This window comes from Sitodiplosis mosellana, unplaced genomic scaffold (assembly GCF_009176505.1).
Source record: "Sitodiplosis mosellana isolate CC-2019 unplaced genomic scaffold, AAFC_SMos_1.0 Smas_scaffold_6170, whole genome shotgun sequence".
In the NCBI taxonomy this organism is placed as follows: Eukaryota; Metazoa; Arthropoda; class Insecta; order Diptera; family Cecidomyiidae; genus Sitodiplosis; species Sitodiplosis mosellana.
The window spans coordinates 1,828,114-1,851,582 of NW_022601411.1; the positions used below are offsets into that span (position 1 = coordinate 1,828,114).

At 34.3% G+C, this 23,469-nt stretch overlaps 2 protein-coding genes across 6 annotated transcripts in view; one reads left to right on the forward strand and one right to left on the reverse strand.

Annotated features, from left to right (window-relative positions):
- Positions 1-1,585: 1,585 nt before the first annotated feature.
- Positions 1,586-3,192, forward strand: LOC129575828 (uncharacterized). The gene is made up of 2 exons (XM_055459931.1): positions 1,586-1,802; positions 1,908-3,192. The coding sequence occupies exons 1-2, from the start codon at positions 1,713-1,715 to the stop codon at positions 3,102-3,104; spliced, it is 1,287 nt and encodes a 428-aa protein (XP_055315906.1). The 5' UTR covers positions 1,586-1,712; the 3' UTR covers positions 3,105-3,192.
- A 694-nt stretch (positions 3,193-3,886) lies between these two features.
- The window catches only part of LOC129575820 (calmodulin-binding transcription activator 1), a 222,118-nt gene continuing 202,535 nt past the window's right edge, over positions 3,887-23,469 (reverse strand). For 4 of the 5 annotated variants that reach the window (XM_055459915.1, XM_055459912.1, XM_055459913.1 and 1 more), the window contains exons 15-25: positions 22,134-23,348; positions 21,633-21,911; positions 21,114-21,235; positions 20,851-20,993; positions 20,393-20,582; positions 19,994-20,211; positions 15,276-16,149; positions 15,131-15,205; positions 14,973-14,997; positions 14,399-14,530; positions 3,887-14,075 (exon numbers count right to left, since the gene is read on the reverse strand). In XM_055459915.1, the coding sequence (XP_055315890.1) occupies positions 14,073-14,075; positions 14,399-14,530; positions 14,973-14,997; positions 15,131-15,205; positions 15,276-16,149; positions 19,994-20,211; positions 20,393-20,582; positions 20,851-20,993; positions 21,114-21,235; positions 21,633-21,911; positions 22,134-23,348 (3,276 nt within the window). In that variant the 3' untranslated portion in view covers positions 3,887-14,072. The remainder of the gene's footprint in view (positions 14,076-14,398; positions 14,531-14,972; positions 14,998-15,130; positions 15,206-15,275; positions 16,150-19,993; positions 20,212-20,392; positions 20,583-20,850; positions 20,994-21,113; positions 21,236-21,632; positions 21,912-22,133; positions 23,349-23,469) is intronic. The other variant, XM_055459916.1, reaches the window with a different exon arrangement.

Here is a 23,469-nt window from a genome sequence, read left to right on the forward strand (position 1 = left end):
GATTCACTTTAAAAATGTCAAAACATTTTCACTAATCTACCCCATTTACATTGGCCATTGGGAAAACATTACTTTCGACGACCTTGAAGCATTCCATTGTGATCCAAGTGAATTCCCGATTTGTTTTGATTTCATTAAGCCACATTGGAATTTAAGCGAACTTACAACTTCAAGTCCAATTTCCGACAATGATCTTATCTTGCTCAGGGAACGAGTACCAAATTTGGTTTGAGCTGCTATTACATGTGGTTATGGCGTCGATGTGGAAAAATTAATTCGGTTTTTGGAAGAGAGCAAACATTTAAAGCAACTTAAGTTGTATAAATATGGTTTTCCTAAAAACATGAATGCACTAAAGTCTCGTATAGAAGACAAATGGACGTTAACACTAAAGGAGAGGTCGTTTTATTATGAGATTGAACGTAAAAATTAAACAACAAGAAATTGTGCAACAGTAAAACAAGCGTTGAAATAAAGAATATAACATCATCAATCACCCTTGCAAATATGTCATGTTTATTTCGATTTTATTTCTTCTTTCCTGAGGTGTTACCAGTGGTGCAATTTAGAAAGTATACGATGGTGGTATTGATAAATGGGTATTTTATATCGATGTCTTGCAAAAATGTTCGATTCTATTTGCATTGTAGTGGACTTTCGCAGTCAACAAACGGGAAAAGATTTCTCTTATGCGTATTATTTCGAAAGCAATGCTTCCTTCCTCAGTAAGTTTAACAAACAAATAGGCACATACTAACAACAAAAATTCAACAATAAAACCAATCGAGCATTCATGAGATTGGATGCTGCGATTGCAATGACAAGTAAATAGACCAATCAAGAAGAAACGTTCCAATTCGATTGAGAAAAAAACAACAACAACACTGAACGCACAACGGAACGGAATGGAACAGAAGTAACACACTTACTTCAATTCACTTAATCCAAATGTTTCCAATTTATCAACATGACAATTTTGTCATTTCAATCGCAGCATCCACATTACTGCTGGGCAGGCCTGAGCTGAGCTGAGCTGAATTTACTGTTTCAGACACCTGAAGCGTTATTTTAAAGCATTCTCGCTGCAAGATTTCCATTGTTTGCAAATACCCACCTCAGTAAAATTTAGAAACATGGATCTTTGTTACACAAACAAAAGCAAGTAGTTAACGTCATCGCCCCATTCAAATGTATAGGTTATCATGACTTGCGATGACGTTCAACTACTTTTGACAATTTACTCTTGTGTGTGTAGCAATGACAATTTAGCCCTGTGAATGCGTTAAAATAACGTTTCAGGTGCCTGATTCAGCTAAGTTCAGGTTTTCTCGGCAGCAAACTAACACTCTCTGTATCATTTCAACAAAAACAAGTCATATTTAATCAATGAAAATTGCCTTATTTTCGTGCTATGTATACAAATGCCATTGTGATGATAAAAGAGACAGGCTATTATCCAATTTCGATGCGTCAGGAAGCGTTGATGCTGGTAGATGGCAAAAAAAGACAATCAGCCAATTGAATAAAACGCGCAACGAGCATAGATGAGAGAATATATTTAAGTCACATAATATGACGAATTGAAGTAGTCGCAAATTGTCAACGAATCAAGACAGAACGACAGAATAATCACCAAGTATAAAAGAAAGCAAAGTTGCATTGCAAGCAGTATTTCTAACTTGTGCGTTGCAAAATAAAAATCACTAAACACAATGGAAATCAGTTTGTTTCTAGTGTTCATTTTTCTATGCGGTTGGTCAATCAATTCCAGTGCTTCTGCAAAGCAAATACAATCGTTTAATGTAAGTGGTGAAAAGGAAAACAGTGAACTTTGATTAAACGTCCAATTCCAAAAAATCAAGTGGATTAAACAATTAAACTGTATTTTTTCAACTTCTGAATTAAAGACGAACGAAACGAAGCTTACAGACTTGGAACAATTGGATTTCTGTGAGTTGTTGAATGCGGCTAACACCAATGAAGAGTTCTCGCTAGCAGCTGCCGATGTGTTCAAACGAAAATTTGCAAATAAACCCATTCTTATGAAACAATCCATTAATGTATCTAACAATGAGGCGTTGGTACATGATCGCTACATTTCGATTTCTAACCACAGCATTGCTGTTCGAGTGCTCGAACATTTTGGATCACACATTTTACAACTTGGAATCGATAACGAATTTCATGAAAACGAATTGAAACAGCTTATCGGTCTTATAGATCAAAAGTGCTCCAATTTGACGTTGCTAGGTATCGAAAGCCGCAACTGGAATATTTTGGATGATGTCCAACGAAGATTTAACACAGTAGAGGCCATAGCCTTCAAAGGAAAATACAATAAATTGGGAAGTAAAACATTGAATCTGAATGAAATGTTTCCAAATGTACACAATTTGACTTTGGGTGACATTGAACTAAAAGACGTCGATGATAGCGTCACTAATATTCCCAATTTGAGATATTTACAACTGATATTTGCGAATCCGAATATTTCTGATCGTGATGTATTCAAGAATTTCATCGAGAAGAATCCACAAATTAAAGAGCTTACTCTCAAAAACACTAACACGAGCTTTGTTAAATTTGCAAGCGAACACTTGTTGAATTTAGATGTTTTGACTCTTTGTCCCATCAAATATGTTGACTATACGGGGGAGATTCACTTTAAAAATGTTAAAAAGTTTTCCTTAATTGGCTTAGATGGTACAGACCGTTTCGAAAACATCACTTTCGATGACCTCGAAGAATTTCATTGTGATCCACATGGATTCCCTATTTGGCTTGATTTTATTAAGCCACATCGAAATTTAAAAAAACTCGAAATCGTAAAAGGATCTTCCATTTCAGATAATGATCTTATTTTGTTAAGCGAACGAGCAACAAACTTGATTGAAGCATCTATACCCTGTGACAGCTATGTCAAAGTAGAAACATTGGTTCGACTTTTGGAGGAGAGCAAACATTTGAAGAAACTTCGTTTGAATGACTATGGTTTTCCACAATCAGCTGGAAAACTGGATGCGCTAAAGGCTCGCATTGAAGACAAATGGACGATTACACTAAATGAGAGGTCATCTTATTATGAAATTGAACGTAAAAATTAAACAACAAGAAATTGTGTAACGATGAAACAAGCATTGAAATAAAGAGTTTTACATCATGATATTGACATTGGTGTCGATGAGAAATACATTTTTATTATGTCATTTTTCATTCGTTTCAATTAACACAACTTTTATTTCTACCTTTTGCTTCAATAAAGTTATAGAAAAATTCTCACTTTTTATGGTTTTGGAACAGTAAAATAAAAAAGTGTATTGAGCCACACTTCGTTTGACATCGCTTATGCTGACAAATTCGATTGATGTTTTTACACGAAATTAAATGAAGCTTCACGACTACAACAACGTTAAAGTGGATCTTTTTTGTCATAGCAATGAAACTAATTGAACTATTGAATTATCTTTGTAGGCTTTCATCAAAGCCTATCGCGTCCACCCAGGTGTGTACTTACCTTTCGTTACGTTTTACCGGTCGATTAGTTCAAAATTGTATGGCAATCTCAAGCATGCCCTGCAATAAACCCTATATTTAATTAAATTCCGAATATTTGAAATAAAACGAAAGAAAAAATGCCGTCCACTCTTATTGGTTTGAAGATTCATTGGAACAAGTTTCTTTATTTCATTATAAGTTTCTTTGTTTTCAGTTGTTTTGTTGTTGTTGTTTGCAATAATAATCATAATTTAATTTGTATTTAGCAATGTAATTAGATATCGTAATCTAAATAATGTGACTCGGTAAAAAGTATAAAGGGGAGAATATTAAAAATCTCTAAGTTCATGTTGTCCATTCGTTCTTTTTTTTCTCTTGCAGTTGTTGCTTCTTTTTATTCACTGGCATGCATAGTTTCGGTTTTGTATTTATAAGTAAATAGATGTTTTCGTGATTTTTTCTTTCTTCTTCTTCTTCTTCTTCATCATCATCATCATCATTTTGTGTGTGTGTTGATGTGCATTCTAAATAAATGTTGCACTAACTATTATGTTTCGATTAGCATTAAGGAAGTGTGAAAGTTTGCTATCCAGTTTGGTTTTTGTTGTTGTTATTTCGATTCAATCTTAGTCAAATAGAACCCATAAATCGCCAAACTATCGACGATGAATATACAAAATTCAATGTTGGATTAGCGAATAGTTTTCGTTTCTATTTGATCACTTTCTATGTGCACTGCAAACCATGTTTAGATGTTTTTTTAAAGTAAAGCTTTTTAAAGAGATTTATTTATATATTGATATATATATTTATAATCCGAGTGGCAACGGTTGAAAGAGATGTGGAGAATCAAAAATAAATTGAATGAAAATGGCTACGAAACAATAAACAATTCATATAATATGTATATGCCCAAAAAGATATCTTAAAATTCCTAAATGCACTGAAATAGTCACGAGAAAGAAAGAGAGAGAAAGAGAGAGTGAGTGAGTGAGAGAATGAAAAAAAAACTAAATGTTTTAGTCAATTTCAATGGACATTAAATCCATAGTTCAAATTCATAAGTAAATCAAATCTAGCCAAAAAAAAAATGCTTTAAATTGACAAAAATGTGTTGCTTCCTTTCATTGCATACGTCATTTACAGTCCGCCATTTGATTTCTCCTAAGAAGTGCCTGTCTCTTTCCGTTCCACAAATAATTATTGCAATTCTTCGCGATAAGTTAGAAAAAATGTGTTTTTTTCTTCATTCTATGTTAAAAAACGAGAGACCAAATAAAATCCTAAAATTTTTAGTCCGCAAAATGACCGTTTTCCTTTCGAAATAAAACATCTAATACAAATTTGAATCACGGCCATGCTTTTTCTCTTTTTTTTCCTTTAAATTATCTACTTTCAATCTTTTATACTCGCCTCTCGCACAGAGACGACTTTCATTGCAATCACATATGGTTTTGTTCCTTCCCTCAAATTGAATTAAATGTTGAAAGGAATGAGGAAATGTTTTCATTCACATTATGTGTAAATTGATAGTCAAAACGAAAGTGCTCATTCGTAAGACCAAAACAAAAACAATAGGGGAAAATCTGATGTGTGTTTTTGTGAATCAAAATGAATTGTCGATATTTGAATAAAGAGTTTTAAATTCTTAAATGCGACCAAACACCGAATGGTGGTGCAAAGTCAAAGCTTTAGCACTAAATTACAAATGCTAGTTGCATCCGTACAATGCAATTAAATTCATTCCATATGGAGGCTACGAAAGAAGGAAGAAAAAATCCATTATCTCGCACATTTTCCATTCATTTCGATTCTTTTACATTCCGAAAAAAGAGCTTTCAATTTGAGACTATGAAGGTCCCTCTTCTCTCTTGCAGAGAAAAAAAATTCAATCAAAGGCGAATGATCATTCTGCATTTGATCGAAATCTTGGGAGATTGAAAGAAGCCTTGATAAGAAAATAAAACAGAAGTAATGAAATTGCATACAGGAGAATCAACAATCTCGCAAGGGGATCATCTGTCACCTCACTCATTTCTCGAAAAGCGAAAGTCGAAAATTGCGAAATATTTCTTTGTTTGTTGTTGTTGTTTTTCTTCTTTGATTATAATAGATAAAGATAAAATTGTATTGGTTTTGATGCAATAGCAAATGTTCCTTAGCGTTAGGATTACAAGAGATGAAAAATTGTGTGATTGTTAGGGAGAGGAGAAATGTTTCACTGTCTGCAAGTGCAAAATTACTTTTTTGTTCATCTCCAAAGCACCTTATGCGCTTCTAATTGCTGCACGTTGTGTTTTATTCATCATTCTTTTCTCTGTTCTTGTTTTTTATTAATTCCTAAAGATGAAATTCGTGAATTTGCTTCAACGAGAAAAAAAATATTTCCTTAATTTCACTATTTTCATTCACAATGTTTTTTTTCGTGGTTTAATCACATTTTTTTCGGTTGAATGAGTGTTTTTTTTCTATTTCTCTCGCTAAAAATGAAGGAAAAAATGTTCTCTGCTTCTGTTTTATTAAAATTAAATCTAAAAAAAATCCCCGAAAAAAAACACGTTGCCTACACATATCATTCATATTTTGAAGCGAATGCTTCTTCGTTGCAGCAAACTGCCCTAAATCAGACTTTATTTATATATATTAGTACTTATGTTCATGTTGCAAAATTAGTGAATGAATGAAATAAATGCACTCATTTGCGAATGATTACTTCAATTTGAACCCAAAAAAACACAATAATTGAATTGCCCACGTCTTTTAAAAGAAGTGGCGTCTACATTTGTGTGTTAATTGAATTTGCAAGGGAATGCAACAGAGTTTCCTCACACTCATTATCTCGTTTGTATCGCAAAAATGGACATTTTCTGTTGTTTGCCGCTCATTGAACATTTCGCATTAAAATATTCTTCTGTTTGATTCGTCGACTTCAAATCCGATTTGCTATGCCATGAAGTGTGATTTCTTCGGCCATTTGAAATGACATTTCAAATTTATTGTGTCAAAGACCAATTCATCAAGCTAAGAAATCAATCAAATCGAAAATTAAGTTAAGTCGTTGAATGAAATGAAGTCCAAAGTCACAAACAGAAATGAAATCATCGAAAGCACATTCCCCTCTTTAGATTCATCATTTCTGATAACAATTCAGTATCAAATAGGGAAAAAAAGAGGGAACAAATGATGAATCTCCATGAAATTCTTCGATTCAAATGGAAAACAAAACGGTACATTAAAGAACCGCGAAACAGAAGCGAGTTCGAATAAAAAAGAATTGAAGAAAGGAAATGCAGCTCACTCATTCGAATGCGGTGCCTGATTTGATCTAGTGCTAGAATATTATATTCGGAATAGAGTGTGTTAGTTGATAAAGTGTTTAATCATGAGAAATTGTTGTAAATAATGCTTTTTCTTGTGTTTTCATTTTTCACATTCATATAGAGATGCTCTCAAAGTACGTTTCTCCTTTTCTTTTCATTAATTTTTGCATTTGGTTGTTGTTGTGTTTTATGTTTTTGTTTTTGTTTGTTTCATGTCAAATATAAAACTAAAATTAATCAACAATAATAATGTACAATATAACTGGTTAGCCATGCATATGGCATCATTCTTGGCTTTAGTTAGCGGCTTTTTGTCCGATTTGTCTGTTTCGGTCTTCTTTTTTTTTCTTGTTCTTTTGTTTTTATATTGCTTTTGCGTTTGTCATTCGACCCCGGAAGTGAATAGAGTCTCTTGTCCTTAATCGATTTTCCATTAAACAGTCGATTATTCCGGATTGGAAACAATCAATGAGTGTGTGTCACTGACACTGTGTGTGTGTGGAAAACGATGTAAGGAAACATTCATCGAATGTCGTTCAATCGAAAATCGATTTTGCAGCCGAAATTCGATTCGAAGATTTCGTTGAGGCACTATTTTCAAGAATCTTCTCAATATACAAGTATATACTTGTCAATATACAAGTATATTCTTGTATATTTTGTGTGCAGAAGATCGTGTATGAGCAACAAGACGATGCAATCATTGAGCACGGGCAATTGTGCGCCTTGGAAACAGTACCAGCTAATTTTAAACCATTCCATTTGCCCATTGAAAAATGATCGAATCGTTGGAAATGGACTGGGAAAGAAGATGATACATCATCTAATAGATCTATAGATTTCAAATCCAGCGGGTCGACATATCGGGTCAATATTGCACAATTTATCCTATAGGGCGACACAATTTTGGAGGTGCGATTTTAAAACATTTTCAAATCGTCGATTAGATAACAATCGATCATCGTAACACAAATGGTTCTGTATGATGCCAATGTATGTGTCTGTATCATCTAACGCTGACTCATTCATCAAGTCAGGCAATTTTTGCGCCAAATCGAAACATGTGATATTTTAAAATAAAGTACCAGTCAAAGATAAATGCTCTGGTGCAAAGTGTTCATTATTCAAACGAATAACGCTGTGTATTATTCTTTCAATGTTCTTGTTTTTTTTTCTGCTTTTTTCCCGTTTTTAATTTACTCTCAAGTTGTTTTTTTTTTTATTCTTTTAAATGTCTATAATAAATTGTTATAATTTTATGTATAAATTTGTTAAAAAGTGCACTTTATATTTACATTCCCTACTATAATATGGTTGACCTGTTGTCCAAAGAACGAAAGAAAAAAATTCCTTAGCTATTCTCTCGCACGTATTTTGAATTCTGTATCAATTTTGTTTGATTTGCTTCTTTTTCCACGCTTTTTTAATGTGATGCAACTCGCGTACTCCCATTCTCCACCGCCGTCGGCTGTCTTTATGTCCATCGAAAACAGTGTTATTTTCTTCTCCAGTTTGTTTAGTAAGTTTCAATTAAGTTGTATAATTTTTTTAAAAAAACTACTAGGTATTCATTTAAGTTGTTTTTATCTTCTTATCTATATGATAGTGAGGTGAAGAAGGAGTTAAAAAATAGTGACTATTTACTAAGTTTGATTTGATTTTATGTTCATTTCTTCTTGTTGTTCATTTAATTTTGTTGTTTTTTTTTTCCTTTCATCTAATAAATCTAAACTTCTGCTTCAAATACATAAGAACTGACTATATTCATTTGCGTGATCTCTTTGTCGAAAAGAAAACGAAAATTGAAGAGAAAAAAATCGTTTACTATTTGTCACGGATTCTATCGCCAGAACAATGAAATGATCCGTTTCAGCCATTTCAGAGTTCGGTAATGAGTGTTGAACAATTTATATACAAACATGGCACGATCAACTGTCCATTCTTTTTTATCCAGTGCCATTATTGTGGAAAAGAGGGAGTGATAGAAATTAGCAAATGAAAATGAAATCGCGATTCAACCGAAAGATTTATAGAAACTGAATTCGGAAACGTGCATTCTTTGTCTTCATACTTTCTGAAAAATAGAGTTATGTGTATATAGAGTTAGATAGTTGTGTACAATGTTCATCTGTTGTCTACATGTTTTGTTTTGTGTTACTTTTGTTTAGCAAAGAAACAAAGGGGAATTGATATAATTGTATTGGTTTTGGTTTTGACTCGTTCGCTTTTCGTTGAATATCTAGAGAGAATATATAAAGTATAAGATCGAAACCAATTGCGAATTGTGTCGCAAATAACAACGCAATTGAATATGTATTGAGTGTGTGTGTGTGTGTTTTGTGCTAGATTAAATCGGTTACCTAGAGATTCAAACATTTGAATCGATTTAACGTGCTCACTCTCAATGGGATAAAGCTGTGTGTGTTTATCGGGGTATAGTGGTTCGTTATTGGTGAAATTCGTAACAATTTGGCTAAAAATTTGCTATATATTGGATATGACAGAAACCATATGCCATTGTCTACGCTTATATTGAGTATAAATACGATCCATTTTCGATTTTTTAAACTCTTTTTTCTGTCAAAACGTCACCCATTTTCAAAAGTGACATACTTTCACATGTGTTTCATTGGCATTTTCGGTTGTGATTGCAAATGCTTTCATCACTAGCGCCTGCTGTCACCGGCTATGATATGCACTTTTGCCTAAATGAGTGCACATTAATGCCAAAAAAATCAAAGAGCCAATTGGCCAATGTCTTCAATCCACATGCCTTAAGAAGCCCATATTCGTTGGCTCAACTCATGCGATCACAATGAATTGTTTCGTATCGGCCGTATTTAGAGATAGATATTAGTATTGAGTGTATTATACATAACTAGAGATATTTTTATGATGGAATAGGCATAGGTGGATAAACTCAAATTTGTCAAAACAAATGGAGAGCAAGTGACACAGAGAGAGAGAGAGAGCAAACGAAAAGAGACCAATATCTCTTGCTTGAGTAACAATTGATAGCTGTAAGCTACTTTTATTCAGTAAGAACGGACTATACACTCGCTTTGAGAATGAGATAGATATCGATGGCTAAACTGGTCATATTGTCGCCATTCTCAACCGCTTGATTCATTGGATTGCGATCATTTGCCATTTACACACCTCCCTTTGAATATACAATATTTCAACTTAAATAGATGCTATGAAAGCGTGTAAAATCTTGAAGTCAACGTGTTACTGAATAGATGTTTGTGTGTCTTGGTTTAGGTTAATTACAATAACCTTAACCATATATGATATAGTTGATTATTGAGAGAAAGTAAATGTGTGTGTGTGTAGGTCTGCTCTTTAAATTTGCAAAAAGTAAGTAATTTAAGATCGAAATTCGTTTCTCTTTCCGTTGCCCAATCAAGCCTTGGCATTCGATTTTTACCACTTCGATCGAGTTGCATTCACTATTTTCAAACGCGTTAGTGCACACCTCTTCACCCATGTTAGTGCTTTGACGTGTCGTCAATTGAGCGGTTTGTTGATACTCGGCATACTCTTGTGTACCAGTATCAGTTGAGTCAACAGTGTTGATGATCTTGCATATTTGCTCGAGGAAAACGCGCAATTTCATCAAAATTTCAAAAACGCATCGATCTCGTTGAGCCATTTAGCATTCCAGATGCAATTCAAATACCATGATCTCGTACGATATTATCTCGATCGAGGTGGCCATGATCAACATCATCAAGTACCATCGTGAGCATTTTGCAAAACTGGCTCATGGCTTTGAGTCAATTTATTCCGATTCGACGAAAAAAGACATGTCGTCTGTTGTTGTGATTACGTATTTTGGATCGTGATGATTAAATTCTCTGTTTCGTTCAAAATTGATAGTCATATAGATAAGTTTCAGATAGAAAATTGCTCGATCGAGCGTATTTGTGTGTATAAGTGTCTGTGTGGGTGATAGAAACCAATTTCTTGAACTCTAATTTACCGTACAGATTATAATTTGTCTCTTTTTTTCGCTGACCAAATTCTTATTTTAACGGAGCTATATCGCATTGCAATGATTTGCATGTTCTCTTCTTGTTCAAAAGAAAAACCAGACAAAAAAAAAATAGAAAAAAAATTCTATTGTCGATATTGTAGAGCATTTCTCTACATTCAGCTACGTTTTGCACTATTCTCTACGATCTAGAAAATTTCAAAAATGTCTCTACGCAAAGTTTTCTTCATTATTTCTTTTTCCGTCGCTTAAATTGCCTATATGTAACACAGCTTTTATGATTTAATAAATCCAGTATGTTGCAATTGTTTTGTTTGGATCTATTTCGATGTTTGAGTTATTGAACAGAAGAAAACACACACCAAAACAAATTGCCGGTGCTAACGGTTCTAATGGACGTTTCTTTTTTTCAGAAAGGTCCAAGGAATGAAGTGAAAACGCTTCGTTTCAAACCTGACATACCGTTTTGCTCACCGTTTTTTTCATCATAAAATTTTCTCACCGGCATCCAAATTATTATGTTTAACAACTAGTCGAAGAAAACTTTTCGTTTCATTCAATGGGACATCTAGGCTTTTTTTCTCCATCTTTTGCCTAAAGTTAGAGTAAAATTATGTTGTCATACAGCGTTCAGGTAAGGAGAGAAAAGTAAACCATATTTTGAATATAAGTAAAGAAATGCGAATTGGCCATTGAAATCCCATTCACAACGTTTTGATGAAATGAGACAGTTTTAAGCACTGCATCAAAATTCTATAAAAAAGAATACAAAAAGATAGCACACGTTAATCCGAATCAATCATAGTGTTTTAAGGCATAATAATATGTAAGAGTGTTCTTAATTGTTTGTCGAATGCAATGAGTATTCATTCAATTGGCACTGAACAATTTGAAAACGAAGAAACGAACAAAAAATAAGGAAAAGAGAGTGATTTTGAGCGAGTTTGAAGGGAAAAAATGAACAGGATTTAATTTGGGAGGGTGTTGTTCTACGAACTAAAGTCGAAATTCGATAAAATCTACAGTTGTTTGAATGAATAAAAACAAGCGGCAATTGACTGTCTATACCTCGTATTGATATTAGATTTTTGAAGAGTAAAATACAGTAAACGCACTAAAACTTTAGATAGATTTTTGCACCTTTTCTCATTTTGTGGCAGAAATTCAATTCAGAAAAACGAAAAAAAATGTCTGCAATCGCATCTAAAAGTGATCGAAAAAAACTCAATTAAAATCCGAATATAGTTCAACGTTTGCGTGCGAAAAAGTAAAACGGAAAAACTCACTACGCATTTGTAAATCTACTGAATATTGATTTGTAATTTGAAAAGTAGTTCTTAGTTGTAGCTTGCAAGTGTTGAGATTAATATATATAGAGAGAGTGAGTGAGTGAGAGATATGGTCTGTCACGATTCTGACGACCCAACAAATGTCTTTTAAAATGTTTTAATCTTCATTTTTATTCTCTTTGCTAACGAATTTGAATGAAATAGTCGTTTTCGTTCTAAATCAAACATGTGTGTTTGTAGTAGAGTTGGTTTTATGTTTACATTTTGAATGTGTTGGTTAAATATTGAAATTGAAAGAATTGTGTTTGCAAAGTGGCGTTGACTGCTTTAAAATGTGTATGACAACTCCTGGCGCATATTTATAGTATATAGATTCTATACATTCCAAAACAGAAATACTCATTCTATCCTCCTCATGAGTCCTTTCTTCCATAGAAATGAATAGAGATGTTTGAAAAAAGGTGGCTTTTTTTGCGCGCCCTCCTTTCACTGTAAATACTTTCAACTTTCTGGATGTGTATGTGTCTGTTTTTATGTAACTGTCTCTTATACGTTCTGCCTAACAACATATTTTGGTTTTTTTCTTCCTTCGCTCGGAAATATTTTTAAGAAAAATACTGTTTTGCTTTCCTGTTTTCGTGTTTTGTTTCATTTTATTGGATTTTTTTTTTAGGTTCTTTTCGTTTAATTTTCACTCTTTACAAGCATTGTTCACTCTTTTGTTGTTGTTGTTGTTGTTATTTGAAAGTCTTGAAAACGATGTTTAAATATTTACAAAATCCACTGTAAATCAAAATCTATATGCGAGAGTCTCTCACTGAGAGATGATGAAAATGGGTTTCGATTTGATTTTTTTTTCTCTGGTTTCATTCGTTCTTCTTCGTCACCACAAAGAATCCTTTGTGACTGGACTCAGTCTATTTGATCTGAAAATGGTATTCTGGGTAGGAAAAACCCTTCTTTCGTTCATTTTTCTTTCATGCGAGTACCGTCTTGATGTTCATCAACCATCTTCCATTCTAAAGTGAAGTGTGTGTGAGTGTGTTCTTTATATATTTTTTACATTCTAAATGTGTATAATCAACATTTTATAGTTTTTTTTTTCTTCAAATTTCTTGTATCTATTAATATGTTCACTGCTAAAAATAAAAAGCGGAAAAAGTTTATCGTATCACCTAGGGGAATAGTTATTATTATTATAATGGAAAAACATAACAACATTCAAAAGTTTGGAAATAAAATTTTTTGTTTTTTTTTTCTTGTTTCTCTCTACATTTCTATTTAAAAAAAATTCTTGTTTTTTTGTGTGTGTGTGGATTTTTATACAATTTGTGTACATATTTTTTTCTTGTTCTAGATAATTTTATTGTTTTTTTTTTTGTCACATTTTCTCGTGTGTTTTTTGCATCTTCTTTCTTTGATTTGCGTTAGGCTGACGTTTTTATAGGAATTTATGTAATTTTTTTTAAAAATAACTTCTTCTTGCTTTAAAGTTTAAAATGCTGTAAAATTGAATTCAGAGTTTTTTTTTCTTTCCTCTTCTCTGCTTTGTCATTCTTTTTTCGAAGTTTTATATAACAATTCGATTTCCATGTCTTCGATTCATTTATACAATTTTGTCTGCGCTTTTGACGCCAACCACATATGCCATTTTGCTAATGATTCGATAGAGTTGGCTGCTATTGCAAACGCTTGGAGTTTTGGAAGCCATTTTTCGGTAACACTTTTTCCCTTTTTCGATTTTGCTTTCATTCTGAACACATGAACTCCAGATTGATGAGCTATATTATCATCAATTTTCACACTTTTTCCATGACTTTTTTTTTTGCTTTGTCCACACTTCATATAAGCTTAGCTTTAAAATTGCACTCATTTTATAATAAAAATCACTTCTTTTCGGTGCCAGTCGATTTTGTATTTATCATTTCGGAATCCTTCACTTCATCGGTTCCATTTGTCAACATTTTTTAATTACTGAAAGAGAAAGAAAGAGAGAGAGAGAGAGAAATGAACATTTTTGAAAGTCATTCAATTCGAAATTTCAGTGTTTAAAACCTATTTATGAAATTAAATTATTCGGAGTATGATATCAAATAGAGGAGAGCGGTTCGGGTAATTTTCACGAAGGCGCATTTTGAAAGAACAGCGAATATAGTGTCACCGATTAGCGAATTTGGAAATTTGAAATTTGTCAAACATATTTATCAAAACCTCGACCACATCCTGGGCATTTCTTTGGTTTAACATGAATTGTTTTCCATTGAACATTGATTTAGTGAGCGTGAAAATTGGCTTACATCAGTTCGTCGCATTGCATTCGTTGTACAAGTACCCGTTACATGGGATGCGGATGAAACGGCAAGTTTTGATGGTATTCCACCCGTTGTTGGAGCACCAGCTTCTCTTTTTCGGCTCGTTCTTTCTGTAGTCTGCAAAATGATAAGAAACATACGCTCATTTTTGGTTTAACAAAATGCGATTCTATTCGACTTTATGGAGAAAAATGAAAATGACACCAAAGGTATAACGAACATTATTAAAAACATCGAATTTATTCTGAAACTATGAAAGGTTCCTTTATGAAAGGAAAGAAATGAAAAATAGTAAAACTGTGATGGAAATGAAAAAAGAAATAAAAAACGTTTGCAATTTACATTTTATTAAATATTTCGTAGAATACCTGTTCCAAAAACTAGTTTTTGAACAACGAAACTAACGAAAAATCAAACGAAAAAAATAAAAATTTCTCATAAATTATAACGGACAAATTGTCATCGCTGAAAACATTTGGCAATCAAAATCATGAATAATCAAAACTAAATTGAAAGAAGAACGTATGAATGAATGCGAAAAATCGATGTGAAACCTTACCAAAGTTCGCATATCTTCCCAAATACTACAGATTTTTGGTTAGTCAAGATGAGTTGAGGCGATTTAAAAGTGAGAAATATTCATTGAGTTTGTTAGTAAGTCCGTTTGCGAAGATATTTTCAACTAAGTACAATCAGAAATGTTGCTCAATTACTTACTTCATTTTGGATTGTCTCATGAATTGCTGAATTTTTCTTGCTGCTTGATTTTGAGTTCGTTGCGAATAGGTACGTCTGAAAGGAAAGGCGATTAAGGGATTTGAAGTAAACACATTTGAAAAAAAAAACCGTTCAGTGTGATTACTTGAGTGGGCCAGATGTGTTTGGCTCTTTGGAAATGTTGGTGTTATTTAAAGCGCCACTGTTGGACTGATGCTGCTGCTGTTGTTTCCATCTTTTGTTGTAATAATTCTGCAAGCATTGTGTGTTATTCCGTGTGGACGATAAGGTAGCCGTGTTGCCAGTTCCGCCCTTCGGCTGTGTTGATTTCTTGAAGCGTTTGTGTTCACAATACGAACGATAACCGTTCTGAATGATGAGCGCAGCGTTTGTCATTTGACGATAGTACGCGTACTGTTTGTATCGTCGATAATAATTTTGTATGACAATGGCAGCGCGTCGCTCTTTGTCTTGCTCTTCGAGTTTCTTGCGTCCCTTATAGGATCGATAGGCTTTTTGAATGCATTTAGCTGCTTCGTACAGTTCACGTTGTTCGCGATCAGTCAGTGTTAAATTGGAGAAATCGGCTTCGAATGGCTTGAGTATGGTGCTGGATGCATGCAAAAATTCCGTAAAATCCTCGGTAGTGGGCGGTGGTGACGGTGAGCTCATTGCACCCGTGCTAATCGACGGTTCGGTTGTTATGGAATAGCTGGCCGGACTTTGCAGTGGACCTGAGCTAGCTGGGCTCAGGCTAGAGCATGGTGTACCAACATCATGATAACGATAGTCGTTCAATTCAAAATTGAGATCCTGATCAAAATTGCTGCTTGGCAATGAGTCCAGCAAAGGTTCCATGAATGCATCACTCAAACCACCCAAACCCGACGTATCCGAATTGAATGTGTCCGACAATGGGCTGCCCAACGACATTATGTCATCGGACTCGTTCTTTATGCGCTCCGGCATCGCAGCGATTATTTGCTCGGCAAGTGTTAACACTTTTGCATCCGAATCCCCTGCGAGAGATGTGACCCATTTGAATTGAACGAATAGCGAAAAATTAAAAAAAGAATAAGAAAAATGGAAAAGAGAGAGGGAAGGAGAAAAGAGAATGTCATGGTTAATTGCTGTGATTTCAGTCAACAATTTTTGTTTTCGGTTTTTTTTCTTGGTTTTTGTTAACGACAAATTTTTCCATTCAAAATAGGTCTTACATGGTAAAACTCTTGCAATGGGATGGTTTTGCCCGATATAAAATGCAATTTCGTGTGGATAATATGCAAATACATATATATATTAAGTGCTACATACAGGCAACAAGCATGACATGGAATTCGAAAAGCGGTCAATGGAAAATTGTTTCAAATTGTTATCGCTTTTTCGATCGAACTTTTTTTTTTTGTGCAGCAGCAGCAAGAATGCAATTCTCTTTCGGTAAAAACAGAAACGTGCGAATCTCCAACTTACAACAGAAAAATTACGATTACTCACATTTTGCATGCAGAAAACGTATAAAAGCAAGAATAATTTTTGTTTCTATTTCAAGCAAACAACATATCCATGCGAAACGAAACCATGCTGAATTTTATTATCGCGCAACACAACAAATTGAATTTCCTACCTGCTTCTTTTTGTTTGAGTGGATTTTATTTCTTTGGTTTTCTAAATTGGAAAATTTCGAAGGGCAATATTGTACATACGACGGAAAGTATCACTTCCCATACCGTTTTGACTATGCGGTGCAGTGAGAGAGAGAGTGGGTAGAACGTTGGACATTTATTCTTATCTGCTTTGGATTCGATAATTCAAGGTTTTTAACATTACGACTAAATAAATGGGCTTTTTTTTGGATTCAAGGAGCCTTCAATTACACGGAACAGATCATGTTAACGCATTAGCAATGTGCATTTGACCAGATGAAAATGATTTAGCGAGTTAATATTTGAACGTTTTTTCTTCAACTTTTTTTGAAGACTTCATCTTTTGTCTCGAGGAAACATTTTTTTAGCGACAACTCTTTCATTGTCATTATAGCTAGCATTATAGTCTGCATCAATAGCTTGAAATATTGAATAAAAAATCTATTTGATTGAACAATTGAAAAGTTTTTCATTCAAATGCCCGGATACAAATTAGAACGTTAGAGCTCTTTTTTGATAGCAAATTCAATGCTTTGAAAGGCCTTTTTGTCAAAAAAAAAATCATTTTCAAATGATCCACAGTTTGAATTTGGACACCACAACGAAAAAGTTTTACATCAAAATGGAGCGCTTTTTGTGCACAAAACTACCGTAACCATGATTGATAAGAAAAAGAGGGAAAATCATGATTAAAAATGGGTCAAACAGGTAAACAACAACCGGGCCACACCCATTGTCTTTACTTTTTAATACTTTTTAAATTCAACAAAAAAGTTTCCTTGAAACACATGAAATCTAACAAATTCGATATCAAACGTTTGAATTTCAGATTGATTACATTAAAGCAATGGAGTACGATATATTAAGCAGACATTCCGTTTGGCTGCATATTGAGCTGAGCTATTTTCAAATAGCTGGCTGTTTGGTACATTTTGATTTTGTGACGAGCGTGTCATGCAAATTCATGTGGAATGTTGAATTTATGACAAAAAAATTCGTGAAAAGGATTGAAAAAGGTGTCACAAATTCAATATTCCACATGAATTTGAATGGCACGCACGTCACAAAGTCAAAATGTACCAAACAGCTAGCTATTTGAAAATAGCTCAGCTCAATATGCAGCCAAACGGAATGTCTGATATTAAGAGGAGATTTTTCGGTAAAACTTGCGTGTGAAACATTGACTTAAAAACATTGTACAAGCGATTTTATCGAATAGAAAAGTAGTAGGGAAACACAAAAATGAGACAAGATTTCGGCGGTTTTATGACGACCAACAACATCGATAACAATGACAACGACAACAACATCTAACACACAAATCAAAACATATGAAATTAAAAAAAAAAAAAGACTTAATCCATTGACTACCAAGTGTTCGAAAAATCAAACATTTTGTATGGAAAATCGAATGCCTGGTAAGTAATGGGTTAAAATGTTATGATATTCAAGTGCATTTTGCACCATTGTGTTAAAATCAAAAGACGAAACAATAAAATGGAATACACAAACGAATTCAAAACGAAAACAAATGGTTAATAAAATGAAACACAAACAGTGAATTTGTATGGCCCAAAGCATCATTGGGATAATAATCGAAGATTGGATTATTATCGAACATAAGGCTGTCGGGTAGGCGATGAAGGGGCGGAGAGGTGGATTTGGGTTGGTCAAGAAATGGTATGAAGACAAGGTGGCTTGAACGATGCCGCCGACCGTTTCTTGCATCACAACATTTGTATCGCCATTATTGGAAGTATTGGCATCGATGGGATTGTCTGCGACGCTGGACCGATCATCGTTCACCAAATGCTGATTCAATTCGTCCAAGGAAATGGGTTGCTGTGGTTTTGCTGTAGCCGTTTCCTCGCCTAATGCTTTACAATTAAGAATTTACCAATGCACCAATGGCACCACGCAAACATTCAATAAAATTTATAGATATGTGTATATAGATAATTTTATTCACGCCTTCCTAAGCATTTTAATTGAATTTAATGGGAATCCAGCCCCTCTCTAAATGCCGATTTATGAACATTTGTGGTCATTTTTATTCACACATTCAATGCGACCGGTTCGGTTCATTCTCGTATTTTGCCTGAATGGAATATTTTGTCGATATTTATGAAGTGGCTTTCGTTACCACACCAAATAACTTACCGTCATCATCGAACTACGTTTGATTGCTTTCCATGAATTTTGGCTCTTATAAAATAGTTTAAGCTTCAATGAATGAACAACGTTCATTGAACATATTCGGAACTAGCTCAAGAAACACAATGATTGGATGACCAACAGTTTGATGGAGATTTTTTTACAAATTTTAATTGTTTGAAATGTTTTCTTTTTCTAGCATTTTCCAAGGTGAACGTTCGAAAATCTTAAGTCCCACAAATCTTAATTGTTCAGAAAACTTATGTTTTTCTGGTATGTGTGTGTGTTGTATTGCTTCCATTGCTTAAGTTCTTCTGCAAAAACGAACTACCTAAGGTTTCCCAACGTTCACTGTATATGTGTTTCTTGAGAACCATAAACTAAATAAGAGTAAAAACGGTTCAATTGTGCCATAAATCGTAAATCAAACCAAATAATGACTAAAAGTTAGAAGGCATAAATGAAAAATATGCACAAATGCTAAAAAATTTTCGATCAAGACGGAAAAAAATCGAATTGAAATTTACGAAAGAGAAATTGATAAGTATTTCATAGTCTAAAAATTGAAATCCGCCTAAATAAGAATTAGCCAGTCTTTTAGAAGAATGCATCGCTTGATTATAGCCAAATTTCCCAAGAATTATAATAAAATTTAAACTAAAATCGGTGTGATTTGGTGCTCATAACAAATTTAGAAAAAAGTATCGAGAGTAAGAAATTGAATAAAAAAGAGAAAATGCATTTTAATATATCAAAAGAATAACTCGAATGAAGCAACTGCACATTGAGCATTGCATTTTGGACGCTTCTATTTGAGTCAGTCACAAGCTCATTATTGAAAAATTATTAGAGAAATTAGTTGTTTTGAAAGAGAATCACGTCTAAATACTAAATGTTTCGAAATATTGAGCAATTTTCAATTGTTTTTCTATCGCTTATCTCTTAAAGTGTTATCAAAGACTATTATACATAAGAATGGTACTTTTGGAAAAGAAATCGGCATATTTTTTATGTGTGATTTCGAAAAACTAAGCTAGAAATGTGTCGAAAAATGATTTATACTTACATAGTAAAAATGAGTCGTTTGCATCAAAACCGCTGACCGTTGCGGCTAACGATGTTTGACTGGACAAATTTCGCGATCGGCTCCATAATGACGATCTAAACGATGGAATCGGAAAGTCTAAATTGATTCCACTGTCGACGGAAGTGCGCTTGATTAGGCGATGCGACAACAAACTGGTCATTGTTGGCAAATTTCCTGACAGCGAGGAAATTGGTGAACTGTGATTTTTGGGTGGAAAATGACAAGAAAGCAGTTGAAAATGTTGTTCAAAGTTTTTTTTAAAAAGCGAAATTGGTTCGAATGTGTTTTCTTTTTAACTTTTTTCGTTTGTGAGTTTGATTGGCCGTAATGGAAATTTGCACAAAAAACCTTTTTGTATGAAACTCAGCGTTAATTTACCTTAAACTTTTCTTCTGCTGTTCACCAGGCCGAAGAAAGACGCCGTCATGGCTGCGGCAACTGGTTTGGGATTCTACCGATTTTGGCGACAGAACCGATTCCAAGTACTCGTTTGACTGACTGAACGATGTCGGTGTTAAACTTTTGAGATACTCTCCTTTTTCAATGTCATTTATTATTTCCGTCAATCCTGTTGGAAAGTTGATAATGAATTTGAAATGCTTTCTTTGATTTGAGAATTAACAAAGTGAATTTTCGTCCAAAAATTCAAAACAAAAAACGAAAATTTAGAAAAAAAATGATTCTTTTTCGTTTCGAACGTTTTTTTTTCATGAATGAAAGATCATTAATAATTGATTGGTTTGATCGAATCGAGTCACACAAATTACGGATGTAAAATCGTTTTGCTTGAAATTTGGGTTTTAGCTACAACTCCGGAAATGTGCCCAAATAATTACCTTTCTTATTGTCATCCAGTTCACATTTTTCACTCTTGAACATCGACTGCATAAACGAACGATTAAATTCAATTGCCGACGAAATTGACGACTCCTTTCGATTCGTTTCAAATTGAAGCAACTCTTCGCCCAGATCAATGAAACTGAAATTTGTAAAATTTAGTTAAATGTTTTAGGCTGATTTTCTTCATTTTTCTTATTGTTTGACTTAACAATTTTCTGAACACAAAGAGAACACAAAATGGCTATAAAAAAAATGTTACCCATTTTCAATGGCAACTGTGACTGGACTTTGTTTTCGATAGTTTTTCACTTCCAAAGCGTTTGAGTTCCATTTGCAAAGTAAAATCGCCGTATCATAATGACCTTTGGCGCACGATCGCATCTAAAGAAGAGATTGAAGTAAACAATATCATTCAACTAACATTTACTCGAATAAATAATTTCATTCATATTTGAACCATTGCGACAAACAAATTCCCTCAGAATATTTTAGTTTCAAAGTACAACATAAAGTTTTTTTTTTCATATGGAGTTGTTGTTGTAAATTCTATATAAAAATAATTTCATGTTGCACTTTGAAACTAAAATATTCTGAGGGAATTTTTTTTGTCGCAACGGTTTATTTCAAAAACGCTTATCTATTTAATAATAATCATTATAATAAAACAATAAAAGAAACAAAATCAAAATCCAAATAAATTTCATTTCTATTTTTTCGAAAAACTTGACAGCTGAAGAAAAATGCGAGAGAAATAAGTATACGAAAAAAAATGACATACCAAAGGGGTGAATCCTTCATTGTCTTGGCTAAGCGCATCGATTTCAGTGTCTAAAACCGCGTTTGTATTCTCTGATCGCCACAGAAGCAATGTGCTGACTAGGCGTGAATAGCCTAAGCTGGCTGCCAAATGCAACAGTGACATTCCTTTCACGCTATCACTTTTCGTCCAAAATATCGCCTCAGTCGAAGAGCGCCACTGTTTCGTTGCCAGCGATTGACAGTAATTGACCAAATGATCTTCGAAATCAATGCGATTCGATGTACTGCTCTCGTCCGTCTAATCGAAAGGAAAAAAGCATTTGTTGAGTAAGAAAAATGATCATTTCTAAGAAGAGAATGAGCTCTAGATAAAAAGCTTTCTATTTCTATTCTCTTTTGAATGCAAAATTGGGACCAAAATTAATCAAATTTTGACTCTACAAAAATTGAGCTTGAAAAGAAATGAAAAAATTGAAATTTTTCAAAAGTCCAACACCAAAATTCATAATGTAACACATACCGAGTCGGATGGCTCCATTTTGATTTGCATACGTTCTTCGATCGATTCCAATCGATTGAACAGTGTGTATTTGTATAGGCTGTCACCATTGTTGGACACATTGGTTGTGCCATCGCAGGCGGCTCCATTTTCGGCGTTCATCGGTGATTTGTATTCAAAAATGCATGAGTTCGATATGACATAACCATTGGATGCCACTTGCAATGTGACTAAACCAACCTCATGAGCCGGGCAATAGCACCGAAGTACGCCACTTTGAACAATGGTCGTTGGCACCGGAAATGAATCAAACAGAACGGTATAGTTTGAGTTTTGATTCCATGGCCCAGTGACCAGTACTTTGATGCCACCTTCTGGATATGCCCATTCGGGGCTGAAATCCGAGATATTAAAGAGATCAGCACGTGATTCCGAATCACTCAATTGAACGGCGGTGGCGGTAAATTGTGATGTTTGCTGTGCATCATCGTTGATTCCATTCGGATTATCGACATCATTCGATAGAAGCCGCGAACTGGATTCCGATTCATGTGTTTGTCTCAATTGAATGGGATCGGTTACATCATCACTAACCATATCGATGATGTTGCTGTCGGTGGGACAGCTCAACGAGGCCTTTGCATCCAAATCCAATTCCGGGAATTCGACAAACATATCGAACGCATCCAAATTGACAAACACGTCGTCATCGTGCACCGACGATGGAACCACATCAATATTACCTTCATCACAGCAATCGTCAATGAAATCAGCGGCATGCAATGTGGGCTCTCGGATCGTTGTATCATTTAGGGTCGTTGTGTTTCGGGCATTCGTTCCATTTGGATTCATCGGCATATTGGCACTTAATGTTTTCTGAATATCCTCTTGCGATAGTTCAAGTGTTTCGTTGAAGAATGCCATCGAATCGGTGTGCGGTAGATCCACCACCGAATTATCTTTCATAATCGTGGTGGCATTTGATTGAGCCGCATAACTGACATTCAAATACGTATTGTTTCCATGGATTTTTGATGTAAATTGTGACACCGATGCATCCATTGTCTCCAGCTTTGGCCCAAGTGACACCATATTCTCACGATGATATTCATTTTTACTCGCTTTGCCCGCCAAATGATGCGTTCCATGCTGATGGGTATACTGACTCGAGGATTGACACATAAACGACTGCTGCTGGCCATTCAGTATGAATAAACTGCCCGATGAACTTTGAATCTGAAGGAATCGAATCGAATTGATTGAGTGTGGGCCGATTGGGTGAATGAATAAACGAACGAATGAGCGAAAAATTGAAAGACCAAGCAAATGAGTTGATGAACGACCGAAAGAGAGAAGA

Excerpts from the sequence above, each read along its gene's own strand:
- LOC129575828 (XM_055459931.1), top strand. The coding sequence starts at position 1,713 with ATGGAAATCAGTTTGTTTCTAGTGTTCATTTTTCTATGCGGTTGGTCA. Across the intron at positions 1,803-1,907 it reads AGCAAATACAATCGTTTAAT|ACGAACGAAACGAAGCTTAC; the intron begins GTAAGTGGTGAA and ends TCTGAATTAAAG.